The 15,605-nt window shown below is 42.3% G+C and overlaps 1 protein-coding gene across 17 annotated transcripts in view; it reads left to right on the forward strand.

The window, feature by feature from the left end:
- PALM2AKAP2 (PALM2 and AKAP2 fusion) overlaps positions 1 to 15,605 on the forward strand; it is a 578,232-nt gene that overhangs the window by 553,497 nt on the left and 9,130 nt on the right. For 16 of the 17 annotated variants that reach the window (XM_049896006.1, XM_049896008.1, XM_049896011.1 and 13 more), the window contains one exon: positions 10,093 to 10,271. The exons of the other annotated variant lie outside the window; for it this stretch is intronic. In XM_049896006.1, the coding sequence (XP_049751963.1) occupies positions 10,093 to 10,271 (179 nt within the window). The remainder of the gene's footprint in view (positions 1 to 10,092; positions 10,272 to 15,605) is intronic. 17 annotated transcript variants of the gene reach the window in all.

The following is a 15,605-nucleotide window of genomic DNA, read 5'->3' on the forward strand; positions in this document are numbered from 1 at the left end:
ATCACAGTCTGATCTACAACCAACCACACAGGTGGCGCAGGACCAGGAGTATTCTGTTCCATTGTGCATGGGACCACCATGAGTTGGGGGCCAACTCCATGGCAGCTAACAAAAAATGCATGCCATTTGGAAAGGAATTGGTAAGAAAAGGCTAGATTGTAGTCAAACAGTGTTTAGCAAGGTTTGAAAGCATGTAACGAAATCAGGACTCCCAAAATTAAAGAATTCAAAGTTCTGTTTGGACATGAGTGGTTAAACCTATCAGCCTCACATTTAAGAAGATATAGGTGCCAGTCTTTTCTCAGTTACAAGCTTATGGTCATGGCTTTTGGGCAGTATGACTTGGAAAAAATAGATCATCTCCAACCCGTTTAACTCCCCTGTGTAACCAGCTTTTGCTCTCATTGCTTATCATGCCGAGTCTTCTGATGTCCGGTATGGATTGGGGTTTGCTCCCAGGGGTGCTTGTTCCTATCTGAAAGCACCACATAGTATCCTTACTGGCTCTGGCTCCCTTTTTACTCCTGCACAATTACTTTATCCTCTGAGTTGGGGGAGGGGCTCCCGAGGAATTGGGCTCAACCACATGCAAAAAAGATGCATAATTTTGGCCTGACAAAGAGGACGTGAATCAAAGGGCCTAATTCTTGCCAGGATCTCTGCTCTAGACTTCATGAGAAATGTGATATAATCAAAACCAGGCCTGGGAGCAGGATGTCCCTGTGACTGCTGGAGTTCAGGGCAGGATATGACTGTCTCTTGGTTTCTTGCTGTGTATTTCCCTAAGGAGACTGGCATTTCAGATCCATTTGATCTTTGTGAATAAGCTGCTACTACGGGAATTTTTTTTTTTTTTTTTAGGGGTGGAGACAGGAGGGTGGGGGCCTATTAGAGCACCAAAGAATACATTTGTATTTTGTATAATGATTTTTTCGTAAACTTAAAGGTAAATTCAAAGATTTCCCAAAACTGTCTGCATTTGACAAATCACAGGTATTCCCAGTCTCTCTTTCTTTTATTCCCCATTTCTCAAATACAAATTGATATCTTAGTGTAAAAGAATTAAAAAAAAAAAAAAAAAAAAGAAGAAGAACTAGTCAAGGAAAATTATGTGCCTAAATATGTTAGTCACTTCTCTGGATTCATATCTAAAGTTCAAATCCTGACACCACTGCTTCCTAGCTATGTTATCAAAGTTAACTTTACTTCTATAAACCTCAGTTTCCTTGCCATTAAAATGGGAATAAAATAGTACCAACCTCTGTCTGGCTACCGTTATTGAACATTTTGATCAAAGAGTCTATAGAAAAACCCTGATCTAAAGGGGGAAAATACAGAGCAGAATTTCAAATTCTCATGTAATCCAGACTTTCTGGAGCCACGGAGCCTGGATGAACCCCTGAAACTATTGCCCTGAGACAGTATTGAAACCTTAAACCAAAAATATCCCCTGCAGTCTTCTTAAAACCAAGTAATAGTTTAGCTTAACTAGTAAAGAATGTCTACCTGGAGCATTGTAGTCTTTTAAGATCTATGCATATGAGATCAAATTGACATCAACTCGAAGGATTAGATAGGAAACTTAGGGGCCAGTGGGTTTATGTTAATGGGGGAGGAACAACTCAGAAGAGGAAAGTGAGAATGGTTGTACAACTTGAAGAATGTAAACAACGTCACTGAATTATATACATGTAGAAGTTGTTGAATTGGTCTATGTTCAGCTGTATATATTCTCAACAACAAAAAACTATAAAAAAAAATAGTTCCAACCTCAAAAATAAGTCAGGACGGTACCTGGACCATAAAACACTCCTAAGAAGAGTTAATTGCTATTAGTATTGATGTTATTACAGTTACAGTTATGTTTTTAGAAAAGGTCTAGAAAATCTTAGAATTATTTAGGGGTTGCTCTATTGTAGCTGCTGTGACCCTGAAGTAAATGACAGAACCAAAAAAAAAAACAAACCTGTTGCCGTTGAGTTGATTCCGACTCATGGCGACCCTATAGGTCAGAGTAGAACTGCCCCCATAGAGTCGCCAAGGAGTGCCTGGTGGATTTGAACTGCTGACCTTTTGGTTAGCAGCTGTAGCACTTAACCTCTACGCCACCAGGATTTCCAATGACAGAACATACATTATAAAATTGTTTCCTATTTTTTCATAGTCCTTTCCTTAGAATTAAAGTTTCTTTTACAAATCCTGCATTCAGGAATGAGTTATCAATCCTTAGCTGTGATTTCAAAAACCACACAGGGATAAAGTCTATCATTAAATTTATTGGATAATAATACAGTTTGAAATATGAGCATAAAAATGTTTTCTTTGGGGGATACTTTTCACACTAAACCTACCATGCTTGGTAGAAATGTGTTTAACAAAAAGACCTTGGTGAAGGAATTGTTATTCACCGTGGTTTTCATTCTTGCGCTTTTGGCTACCTTTTTTTCTTTTGTGGCCTTAATCTCTGCTCCCTCTGGAGAAGCAAAACTCTTCCCCTCTAGAGTTTTCATCGTCTTCCACTTGCAGTCATAAGAATAGACCCAATATCAGCAACTCATCCAACACCCTGAGCTTACCTTTAAGCATTAATATGTGGGAGTTTGTCGGACTCGTTTCTCCAGGCAGGGATATTTCTCATTTCTGAGCTAGGTTTATAATCTGAAGCTTTATATCATCACATTCTCTCACCCCTGGGGCCTTCAAAGGAGGAGATGAAAGAACAAGGGACAGCTCTTGGTGTGTGGATCACTGCTGGAACCATACAGGCTCATGCCCTGTGCTTCTGACAAGCAGGATGTTCTGTTTTACTGAGGGGAAATGAAATTGAAAATGGAAGTCTGAGCTCATTTCTTTCTGGTGACTTGTGAGTCGCTTTAGATGTTTGCAGCCTCACCCCATTGCTATGTGAAGAAAGGAGGTCATTGAAGGAGGCCTGGGCCAAGGCATGTCATCTCGTGGGTGTTTTTGTTCGGCTTGGTTTGGTTTTTAAATAAGAGTGGGTGATGGCTTTTTCTTTTCCTTTGAGAAATGTGAAAACAAAGAACCTTTGAGTTCAGATCTCAGGCACCATTTATATGGAGTATAATAATTGCCAAAATCATAATGTTTGACCAAAATAATTTTCTGAACTTTTGAGATGGGCATTCTTGGCTTGTTAGAAGCAAGGCCTGTTTCTACGGAAGGAGGCTTTGGGCTCTCGGGGAAAGCAACAGCTGTGTTCTGAGTACGTGCCGCCCTCACTCGGGTGCCCTTTGGTGGGAGGATTCTTCTCCATGCCCTCTGTCAGCACAGCCTGTCACAGATACCTAAAGGGAAATCGTCTTACTTGGAAATTCTGGAAGCACAGCCAAAAGAATACTTTCTCTGGAGGAGAAAGTAGAATAACTATAATAAAGTAGAAACACCAACTCATGTTTCCCAGTTTTCTTTTCCGTTCATGATGGGAAACAACATTTACTAGTTTGGAGAGAAATTCTGCTGCCCTCTTTGCTCCTCAGTCTACCTCACACTGCTACACCCTTCTTCTCCTGAGCACCAGTGTTGCAGAGATGAGCAGTGGTTTTCTGAGACCCTGGGGGTGTTTCAGCTGTCAGCTCCCCTGGAAGTGTGCTGCCTGGTAAGATAGAACGGCTTGTGTATATGCTTAGTCCATGAAGGTTAAAGCAAGTAGGTTTATCTACTTTTCTCAGCATGGGCTAATAGTATATAAAAGAAAATCTTTTTGTTTGTTTATATTTTGAAATTAATCCGTGCTAATCAAAAATTGGAAACTAAGATACAAATAAAAGCTACCCGTAATCCAATTCCCCAAGTATAACTACTATTTTCTTCTTTGTGCACAGAAGATCATATTGACTTGAAACTTGTACTAGTTTCCATCACTGCTGTAACAAATTATCACAAACATAGTGGCCTAAACAATACAAATTGATTATCTTACAGTTCTGAAAATTAGAAGTCCAAAATCTGTCTTACTGGGCTAAAATCAAGGTATGAGCACGGTTGGGCTTCTTCTGGAGGCTCTAGAAAGAGTATTTCCTTCCCTTTTCCAGGTTCTAGAGACCACCCCAACTCCTTGGTTTGTGATCCCTTCTTCCGTCTTCAAAGCCAGCAAGGTAGCATCTTCCAATCTCTCTCTCTCTCTGACGTATCTGCCTTCCTCTTCTAAGGACCCGTGTAATTATATTGGGGGCCCATTGAGGGCCCAATATCCAGAAAATCCAGAATAATCTCCCCATTTTAATTTAATCATATCCGTAAGTCCCTTTTGACATGTAAAGTAACTTTCACAAGTTTCAGAGATTAGACTTGAACATTTCAATGGAGCCATTACCACAGTTCATTTTATGCTGATTTTTACCGTGTGCCATACACTCTGCTTTCTCTCACACAGCTAACAAGCGGTGGATTAAGATTTGACCCCAGGCAGTCTGACTCTAGAGCCTACCTGCTTTTGTAACCTGTTTTTTCTCAATATATTTTGATATTCACCTAGAACATTAACTATTCCTCTAAATTTTAGAGTCTAAAACATGATTTGTAATGGCTAAATAAAATTCCATCATTCAAATGAGCCATAACTAATTTAACCATTCTCCTACAGTCAGTGTGTTGGTTGTTTCCCCATGTGTAATTATAAAAAGAACACAGTGGTGAAAGTTCTCATATATAAGCTTTGACCATACTTGACTATGATCTGAACTTGCACCAAAAAGTTCTTTGGGGGCTGGCTAACCAGTCTACACTAGAGAATATTTCCCAAACTGTATTCCTCAAGATATTAATAGGGAATAGGTAGATATGTATGCTATATAAGTGTGGGAGACCATATGGGAATACAGGTGTGTGCATACATAGGTAATAGTTGTGGGCATTTGTATATACATATTTATATGTGCTACATATATATTCATATATATAATAGAGCACATAGGGGGCACAGTTATGGAAACTTCTTAGACATATCCAGACACCTCATGGGACTGAATTACTGGGCTTGAAGGCTAAGGACCATAGTCTCGGGGGACATCTAGGTCAATTGGCATAACATAGTTCATAAAGATAGTGTTCTACATCCTAGTTTGGTAAGTAGCATCTGGGGTCTTAAAAGCTTGCAAGCAACCATCTAAGATAAAACTATTGGTCTCTTCCCATCTGCAGCAAAGGAGAGTGAAGGAAACCAAAGACTCAAGGAGGCAATTAATCCACAGGACTAATGGCCCACATGAACCCCAGCCTCCTCTAGCCTGAGACCAGAAGAACTAGATCGTGTCTAGCTACCACTACCGACTGCTCTGACCAGAGACACAGTAGAAGGTCCTGGTTAGAATGGGATAAAAACATAGAACAAAACTCAAATTCATAAAAAAGACCAGACTTACTGGACTGATAGAGTCTGCAGGCACTCCTGAGGCTATCATCCTAAGACATGCTTTTAACCTGGAACTGAAGCCACTCCCAGAGGTCACCTTTCAGCCAAATAATAGACTGGTCTATAAAATAAACAGTAACACCTGTGAGGAATATGCACCTTAGAACAGTCAGCTATATGAGACCAAATGGGTAACATTTGCCCAAAAGCAAAGATGAGAAGGCAAGGAGGAACAGCGAAACTGGAGGGATGGAAATGGGGAAGGCTGGGTGGAAATGAGGAGAGTGCTGACACATTGCAGAGATAGCAGCCAATGTCACTGAACAATCTGTGTATGAATTGTTGCATGAGAAACTAATTTGTTGTGTAAAATTTCACCTAAAACACAATAAAGTGTCCCCAAAGAGAAAGATATAAATAGAGAATTTCATTAAGTGGGGTCCTCTGGTTAAATAAATTTGGGAAATGGTGGACGTCTGTTCCTGTATTAAAGATTCACAATCATTAGCAGTAAGAGCTTAGAGAAGTCCTCTAGTAATCTTTTTTTTTTTTAACTTTAGTTAACCCAATGTTTCCCAAGCCTCTTTGACCAATGACTTTTTGTTTACACCATCAATTACCACTTTACAAAGCTGTCTATAGGGCATAATCTGGAAACCGAGCTTTATATTCATATCAGCCAAGCAAAGCTGCTTACCTTCAAACACCCCCAAAACCTTAAGTCTAAAATATATTCTAGATGAGATAGTTTGAACACAATCATGTTTATGAAATCAACTTGAAAATGTTTCCTACCCTGATTTCAGGATTCCAGGGTTAATTTGTCCTGTTCGTTCCTTATATCAGTTTTAAAGCTCACGTCGCACCTGCTCCCTGCTTTATTAATGTCAAGTACTGGCCTTCAGCCACGATCAGCACAGGTCTGTCCTGAGTCTGGATGGTGTTTTCTGTTCATGTTGTTTCCCAGCAACAGTGACTGGGGTCCTTCAAGAGAGCTAGCTGTTCTGTAGACTGTTGAGGCAAGAAACTGGACTGCAGGCTGTTAATCATTGAAAATGATTTTCAGTGGGGGCTACTTTCAGCTAATGTCAGCAGTTGAGTTATCCACCAACCAGGTATATAAACAAATATGAGAGCAAGTTTTAATGGGTGAAGAGGGATGGAACCTAGGGGTATCCTAGCTTCTGAGTGAAGTACATGCCAGAGCAACGGAAAGTGAGCACCGAAGATAACCATTACTGTTTGGGGACTCTAACGGACCCAGGACAAGGAACTTCAAGGGCCAACCTAGTAATTGCCATTACTCCGTAATATAGCAAAAAGTTTGTCCCAAGAAAAGGATGTGGCATACTACTCAGGCCTGTGTATCACATGCATGTAATGACCTCCAGGGACCAAACAGTGGTGGCCTCTGCAGTATGCATTATTTCAGGAAAAGCATTAGATTTTGTTTTGTTTTATTTTTTCACAGACTTGGGGTGGGGAGATGGCTAACAGACCTGGCTGCAAACTCCGGACCTCTGAGAAAGATGCTGAGTATGGTACAGGACCCTCTCCCATTTTTTGGCCATCTGTGTAATTTTCGTAAGATGGCATGCAAAATTCTGTGCACAGTTTGAACCCTCCTGGGGATGGTCAGAGATCACAGGGCCCAGTAGAGAAGCCCAGCCAAGCTGACTTGCCCTGATGGCTTGACCAGACTGATGGCAGAAGTCCAAGGATGGGGTGCAGTAACTCCTTTCTCTGGGGACCCTATAACAGCACCTCCTGAGGCTCTGAGGCCTTGTAACTAGTAATTTCTGGTTCTCCCAGAGAGGCTGTTCTCAGGCCCCTTCTCTTTGGAAGCAGCTGCTCCAGACCTACCTAGTCAACCTTTCTTTCCTGTTACTTATGCGACCTCTAGTGGCGTTAACCAGTAAAACTTGCTCCATGTGGAATAATAAATAAGCAGGAAATACCTTCCATATTTAGTGGTTGACCACTTCTCTTTTCAGTATACATCCCATCAAATAACTTAGCCATAATGAACCCTGGGTTTGGGTTCCAGAATGTTACTAGCTAACATGACTAGGAATTTAATGTCTATTTCTAGTACCAGAAGAATTGTAAAATTTTGTGCAGAATACCTATGAAATTGTTGATTCTCGCTTGTGTTCACATTATTCGTTGAGGTTCTAAATAAGTAATAGCTAGATTCATTGGCTATTACTCTTCTCAATATTAAGTTTATAAATATTAACTTAGTCCTTTATAACAACTGTATGAGGTAGGTACCACCATTATCATACCCAGTTTACAGATGAGGAACTTGAGATGCAAAAACAGTAAGCTACTTGCCCCAAGTTATTTGGCTGCAAAGTAGTGTATTGAAACCCGAGCTGGGAGCCTCCAGAACTTCCATGCTTTGTTTCTCAAGGCTTCATTTAAAAAGGCAAGGAGAGTTTTTAGAGATACATACGAAGTATGCAGGGGTGAAATGATCTGAAGTCTGGGATTGTGTTTAAATAATCGGGGGCTGGCAGGTAGGCAGGATAGATGAAGCAGGTGTGGTAAACTCTTGGTAAGTGTTTAATCTGGGCGATGGGTATGTAAGGGTTATTATAGCATTCTCTAATCTATAATAAAAAATAAAAACCATTTCTGGTAAACTTAGGGATTTTGAAGTATTTATTATCTTACTATTAAAATCAAAAGACTTTTTAAAAAAATTTTTTCTGGGTAATTTAGATCAAAGCAGTGAGTTTTATTAAATTATTAATATAATTGTGGTTGTGGAGATGGAGTGCCCTCTTCTATGTGTTAAAAATCACTTCCCACATGATCCCCAGTTTGATAGACATGTGCTTTTTTTTTTTTTTAACCAATAAAGGCTGATCTCGTCAAATATATTTGATAAGAACAGCAAAATATTTGAGTTACAAGAGAGCTCAAAGACATCTTCCAAAATGATCACTTTATAGCTAGAAAAGTTGAAGCTTGGAGAACTCAAGTGGTCTGTGCAAAATTAAAATGGGAGCCTTAAATGATTTTCTTTAGTCAACTGCATAGCTAGTTAATGGAAGAGCAGGAATTAAAACCTGGGTTTCCCGACCCCTAGGCCTTTCCAGCTTCCATCAGAAGGAGCCTTTGCCCAGTAAAGGGCTTATTGCAACCCACGCAGAAACACTATTCCATGCTCTACTTGTGAGTCCACCTACACCAGGCAGTGGCCAAGTTAGAAGTTTGGCAGTAGTCAAATGGCTTTTTAACCTCTCGTGGTGGTTACAAACTTCCAGACTTGAGTGGCCCCATGCATCTTGTGTGTTTTCTCCACATTCCTTGTTTCCAGTTCCCAGTTGTATCACAAAGAACATATCTGGAAAAAGTTATGATTATGATTTTTGCAACCCAAAGAGATACTTAGAGTTGCATTTGGGACTCTGTTGCAATTAAACCCACCCCGTAATGGGCTAGAAGCCCTTTTTTTTTTTTTTTTAATTTTTTTAATGGGCTAGAAGCCAGGGCCAAGCCAAGCATTTCCCAAGAGGGAGGAATGCAGATGGTTGTAGTGAAAATTTCTCAGTGCTAGAGTCACTATATTTTTGTTAGCTTTCCATCGAGCCCCTTGGCCCTCAACTCATGACAACCACATGCACAACAGAATGAAACACTACCCAGTCCTGTGCGTTCCCTGTGATCAGTTGCAGTTGTGATCCATAGGGTTTCCATTGATTGATTGTTTTTGGAAGTAGATCACCAAGTCTTTCTTTCTAGCCTTTCTTAGTCTGGAAGCTCTGCTGAAACCTGTTCAGCATCATAGCTACACGCAAGCCTCCACTGACAGACGGGTGGTGGCTGGACATGAGGTCCATTGGTTGGAAATCATACCTGGGTCTTCCTTGTAGAAGGCAAGAATTCTACTACTGAACTACTATTGCCCCCACCAGAGTCACTATACCACTGTTTAATTAACTATTAGCCTACTGTCCTCATGGGGAGAATTCTTGGAGGGCATTTCAAGAGCTAACTTCTCACCGTTTCCAAGTCCAGTGCACACCTTTTTCTACAACACCAAAGCTGCCTTTGGTGGCACTCATTCCTTAGGGTCTGGGGGTCTCAAAACCAAATGCTTTCAGGACCCTGGCAGGTAAGGTAAATTAATGTAAAACTAGGGTGATCTGGGAGAATAAGCCTAGTTCTCATTTTAAGGTTTTACAAGACTGTGCTGTCCATGCAAAAAACTGGGTAGGTCAGCTGACAATTGGTTATGTCTGATACAGAGGAAAGAACCTGGTGATAAATCCAGGAGATCTGGATACCGTCGCTGGCTACCGGTGACCTCAGCACAGCCTTGCCTCTGCAGACCCACACCTGTAAGAAGTGGATCTCTAAGGCTCAAAGTTACCACCACCTCTTACAGTCTATTTCTGTGATCTTTGGTAGAATACATGTCTCAAAACAACTGTTTCCAGTGTCTGCTTTGTCTGTCTGACATATACTGGCAAAGTACCTGACAGGCCTTGTTGATCTAATTTGCTTTTTAGAACTGGTTTCCTTGAGGTCTTTGTTGGACGGGTTTATGACATTATCCTTAAGCGCTTAGATCCTTGTGTTAAAATAATCTGTACTTAACCATCATTCTGATACCACTCTATGTCTGAGGTTGCTTTTGCCAGTTTTCTTTCTGAAAGCAGTCATGAGCAGACAAGCTTAGAAAGGGTGTTCTCTTCATGTTGTTTCAGGGAAAATAGAGAAAGTCAAACCTCCTCCATCCCCCACAACCGAAGGCCCCAGCTTGCAGCCTGACTTAGGCCCCGAAGAGGCTGCCGGACCCCAGCGGCCCAAGAATCTGATGCAGACCCTCATGGAAGACTATGAGACACATAAATCTAAAAGGCGCGAGAGAATGGATGATAGTAGTGTAAGTTTTTCCTTTCCTCTTTCACTTCTCCAAGGACGGACGTCAGCATGGAGTATGGTATACCAGTTCAGTAAGAGGTTGTCTGGCCAGCATCATGGTTCCAAAACCAATTTTCAAATGTCTGGTTTAACATGCCTGGATCAGGTTTTTGCCTGATTTCCCAAAAGTGTTGATCATGTATGGAGCAGATCCTTTGGCTGCTAAGTGTAGTTTCAGCCTATTGGCAAGGCTAATGTATGAACTGTCTGGTGTGTAGAAAGACAATGTGCAAAGGCAACATGGGATAGAATGTCTACTCTGTCGGCAATCCTAATAAAGTTACACAGTACTCAAGAAACCAAGTGTGTGGGGGCATAACCAAGCCTGTGTGTAAGGTTTGGTAGGAAAGAACCATTTAAAATGACAGTTAAAAACCACATGGCCACCCTTCAATCCCAGCCCTCAAAACTATGCACAAGATGTTTGTGAAGGAAACCATCTGCTCTGTGTTTTTTTCTCCAGCAAAAGTCTTCTGAGCTGTTATTCCATACAGCCACCATAGTCAGGACCCTGGAGGTCAGCTTCGGTGTTTCATGCCAATCTCCTGGGAGTCTGCTGACATTAGTCTCTTAGGGGTTTGGGGTTTAGGTTTTTGCCTCATTTCACAAAAATGTTGATCATGTACAGAGCATACCCTTTGGCAGTTGTGCCCTCTTCCTGATTATACTTAGGGCGCAAATAGCTTGAGTTGGTTAAAGATACTACCCAGTTGACCTGGCAGAGTCTCAGTTTATGCCTGTCGTCCTGTAATTATTAATAGCATCTCCTTTCACTCTGAAGTGTCCCAGTTTGGATGATAAATGATCTGATCACCTTAAGCTTGAATGCTGCAGGGCCCACCGTAGGAATTTCATTCTTACTTGCTGTATTTCATGTCCTGGTTGGCTAAGTTAAAGGATTTCTGGAGCTGAGGCCAGATACAGAAAGTTGCTTTCTAAGTATGTGGCAATAAAGAAAGGCTTTCCCATGTGTTTACACCCGAATGGCGTGGAACTGACTTAGCTATCCTGTTAGGCCTCAACATGGACCCTCCTGTGTTGCAACAGTGAGATGGGGACTGGCCCTGGGAGGCTGCTGCAGACATTTCTCTTGCTGGGCTTCAATGTGGGGTGCCAGTCACTCCTTCCCTGAGTCACTTGTACTCTTTCTGTTCTCCGTAACTTTACAAGAGCCTCACTGGTGCAGTGGTTAAGTGCTCAGCTGCTTCCTTAAAAATTGCAGCCTTGGAAACACTATAGGAGAGTTCTACTCTGTCTTATAGGTTCACTAGGAGTTGGAATTGACTCAACAGCAGTGGGTTCTTTTTTTTTCTTTTTGGTTTTACGTCACTGTAGCCAGCCCTTCTTTGTAGTCACCCTAAATGTATGGAGTTCACCACTAGGTATTTTGTGGAGCCTATAGCCATTTTGAAGCTTAGTGCTAGAAACTTCATGTTTCTTTTCTCCCTGGTAGCAGTTTTGGTGGTAGCTAGCCAAGTGGACCCCTCTCATTTTGGTGTGGATGGGGAAGAACAAAGGGAACCACTTAGCGTGTGATCCACACAAGTGTTTTCTAAGCACTGTCTACATATCTCTTGTGTGTGCCTTTTTTCTTGGAATGCAGATGTTAGAGGAAAATACTACACATAAGGCAAGAGACAGCTGTCACTCATTTCATACAGGCAGAGGGCTGGAGCCTCCTCCATGCAGCCACCCAACAAATGCCAACCAGGTTTGCATTAATGAAGCTCTGGAATCAGCTTTTTAGTTTCCTGATTGCCCTTCATTTATGCTAGTGAAGCGACAGCCTCCTGTCTCCATTTTTCTTAAGTAAATAATATTTCCAATAAGGAAGAAAACTAATTCAGCTGTTAATATCCCCAGCTCTTTGGATTCAAGTGTTTTTGGGATAACAGCGTTTTGCACTGATACTAATATTACAAGGGAACCAAGTTTGTTGTTGAAAATTTTTAGGACAGAACAAAATCTATCCAATATTCTATAATCCAAATCCCAGAAAACATACTCAGATTGCTCCTAAAGCGAATATATAATCATCAGTCAGACCTAATTTCAGAGCTACCAGTTCAGATTCACGGGTCTGTTCTCTTGTTGTTTGTGTCAGTCACTTGAAGAATATGTTGAAGTTTAACTATAGGAATGAACAAGCTTTCCTTTTTTTTCCAACTACTCTGGGGCTCCCCTCCATTCTTCTTTAATTGTGTCTTATACCAGAAGGATAGTGATAGGGAGTTGATGGATGGCTTGCTGGTTGAGTGTGTCATCAACCATCTTCCCTGCCCTTAGAAACTTCTGTTCTTCTGGTTCCATTTACATACATTACTCTCAAGGTGAAAGGTGGCTTCTTAGTTTCTCTACCCTCTAAGGCCTAATATGGCCAGCACGGGGCCCAGTGTCACCCATGGCTCTCCCCATCTCAAACCCCCCACCCCTGCCCCCAATATTGCTTCCTATAAGCTATTTGGCAGCATTTATGGCCTTTTGGAGATTGTAAACCACACCTGAGAACCAGAGTATCTCAGACATGATCAGGCCCCCAACCACGGTTTGCTAATACAAAGAACCAACTTTATGAATTGAATGAAAAGGGTTCTTATTTGTTGGGCTTCTAAGGAGAAGGCAGACCTAGAAATGAAAGAGGATGATAATTGGAATGTATCTACAATGATACATTAGACACAATGATATTGATGAGAGTGAAGGACAGAAGGAAGAGAAGGATAGACAAGCCAAATGAAGCTATGCCTGATATTTTGTTAAGTTCTGCCAACATAACTGAGAAAAATTGTTTCTTGCCATCAAACTAGTTAAGTGCCTCACCTACCCCTCTGTCAGACTATTAGTGGTCTCTCGAGTCCTGGCCACCAGCTCAGAGCCTGCTGTTTTGTATTTTTCCCACTTACTACAAACCGTAAGCAGAGCAAACAGGGAGAATGTTTGGCTCATGGACTCCTTGCCAGGGAGTGGCATGGGCAACGTTGTGTACGTTTTGATGGCCTTTCTCATGCTCCTGAGCTGTCACTCTCTCCTGCTGGAAGCAAGGAGGTAATTTGAGGGCTCAAAGGATCGAAAATTCATGAGCTTTCTCTCAGAACGACTACCTAGGAGTCACTGTATCAGCAATATTAAGTCATCCATGGATGTAGTTGGTGAAAAAGGTTAATGACAAGGAACAGGAAAAACCCCTTTTCTCAAAAAGTTGTCCCCAAATGGCCATACCTGTCAACAGCTCAGAACTCATGCAAGGAGCGCCATTTAATAGCCACAGTTTTGGCCCACCTGAGTGTGGGATGGTCAGCCTCTACTTACTAACGGATGCTCCAGCTAGTTTCTGGGTAAGGAGGGTTGCTCTCCCCACCCCTGTTCTTACCCAGAACTATTCACTAGCCTCTACAGGTCCTTTGAGCAAATTAGAACAAGGCATCCCATGTGGGTGGACCCTGCACCAGAGCACACAGTTAGGTAAATGGAGCGTGGGACTGGGATTCAGCCCCCAAGCATCCCCTTACCTGGTACTTTTGTGCAGTACTCATGCTGCACACCCATATCCAGCAATCCTGCTCTTATCATAAGTTTTCTTATTTGGAAGTGTTATGTGGAAATGTTCCCTTATCCGAGTCTGATGCCGCCTTGCTCAGTCATACAACTCATGATGGACTGATGATCCATAGTTGGCTAAAGGACCTCTTCCTGCTTTGCGAAGGAAGGGTATTTAGGCAAACAGTATTTTCTGGCCAGTGTTCCCCCACCTGACCTGAATCTCAGAAGACATTGGGTCATTGGATTCGTGATGTTCTTGAACACATTGGTGGACTTGCTCTCAGTTTCTCAGTTGAAGGGGTGCTAGCCTAAGTCCAAATCACAGCCTCCTGGGCATTCAGCCCCCTTTCTCACTCCTAGTGGGTTTTTCTCCTGTATGTTCTTTTTCTCTATCTTTTGCCCCAAGACCTAGTTTCTGAGAGGTCTTTCAGCCACTTCTGCCTCTGTTAACGTAAGAGAAGTTCCCGTGGTGCTCCTGGGCCAAGTCAAAGCTGGGGGCAGGCAGTTACTGCTTTCCTAAGACTTCTTGGCACGTTTCCCTCCAGGCCAGGGCAGCCATTGGGAGTTGTGGCAGTGCTCTCACTGAGTGGCTAAAGGAAGCCCGCCTGCCTCCAGTCTCTCTCCCTCCCCCCATGAAATTTAGGAGGAGCTCAGCCACAGTCTGCCATGCTTAGAGCTGCCCCAGCTCTTTCTGGGGTTCTAACATACCCTAGAGAGGATACAAAGGAGAGGAGAGCTACAAACCTGTCAGCTTCAGCCATCAGCTGGGAGCCATCATGGGGAGCTATAATTTTTCAGTTGTACATCTAAAAAGCAGTCAGCGATCACAGACATGTGATCCTACCTAACTGCTCTGTGAGTTCCCAATAAATGCCTCAAGCGTCTTAAGCAATATAAATGCAAGGTCATTACCACAGTTCTGGAGTGGGCTGTCCAAAGCGTGTCCCCCTATGTCATTTCCCATACCTGGGCCATTTTCTGCCCCAGGCTTATTTTTGCAGAAGACTTTTAGTCTTCTTCAGGCACTTCTCATCAAAGGATCATTCCAACCTTGGTAACGTATCCAGGCCCTCAAGGTTGTGATGTATGAGGCTGTCTAGTCTTCCCGCAGTGCCCGTTAGGTCAGCCAGCCTCAGAGAATCCACCTCTATAAACCCAGCATTTAAACCAACTCCCATCTGTGGCTAAGGTCTACTTTTCGTGGGGCAACAGTCTACAGGACTGTTTTGGGGGCACAGAGAAACCTACAGGAAGGGAAAAGGCTGTTTGGCTGTAGATTTGGACTCTAGCAAATCCACACTGGCCATCAAGGCCCTCGCTGGTGGGTGGCTGGTTGCATACAAGGGGTGGGGGTGGGATCTTGTTAATTCAAAGCACAGAAAATAGAAACAACAAATTTTGAATTAATAAAGTATGGCTTCTCTGATATTTTTATTAATGGATAGTAGGGTACCTATGCTGTTAAATAAACTAATATCCGATGAAGCAAGTCCTGGCATGGGTATATAATGGTCTCTTGATGTTACTGCCCCCATCCACTCCTGGCAGGGTGCTGGTTCCCAGCTGGGGGTGTTCTGTGTGTCTTTGCCATGTACTAACCCTGGTCTTTTCCCTCTCTGCCAGTACACCTCTAAGTTACTGTCTTGCAAGGTGACTTCCGAGGTACTTTTCAACTTGTTTGTCTTGGTCTTCCTGCATGCTTGATCCAAGTGCATGCTGTTGTGGTTTGCCATTTCCTAATGGGTTAAACGGAAAG

Source organism: Elephas maximus, chromosome 9, assembly GCF_024166365.1.
Source record: "Elephas maximus indicus isolate mEleMax1 chromosome 9, mEleMax1 primary haplotype, whole genome shotgun sequence".
NCBI lineage: Eukaryota > Metazoa > Chordata > Mammalia > Proboscidea > Elephantidae > Elephas > Elephas maximus.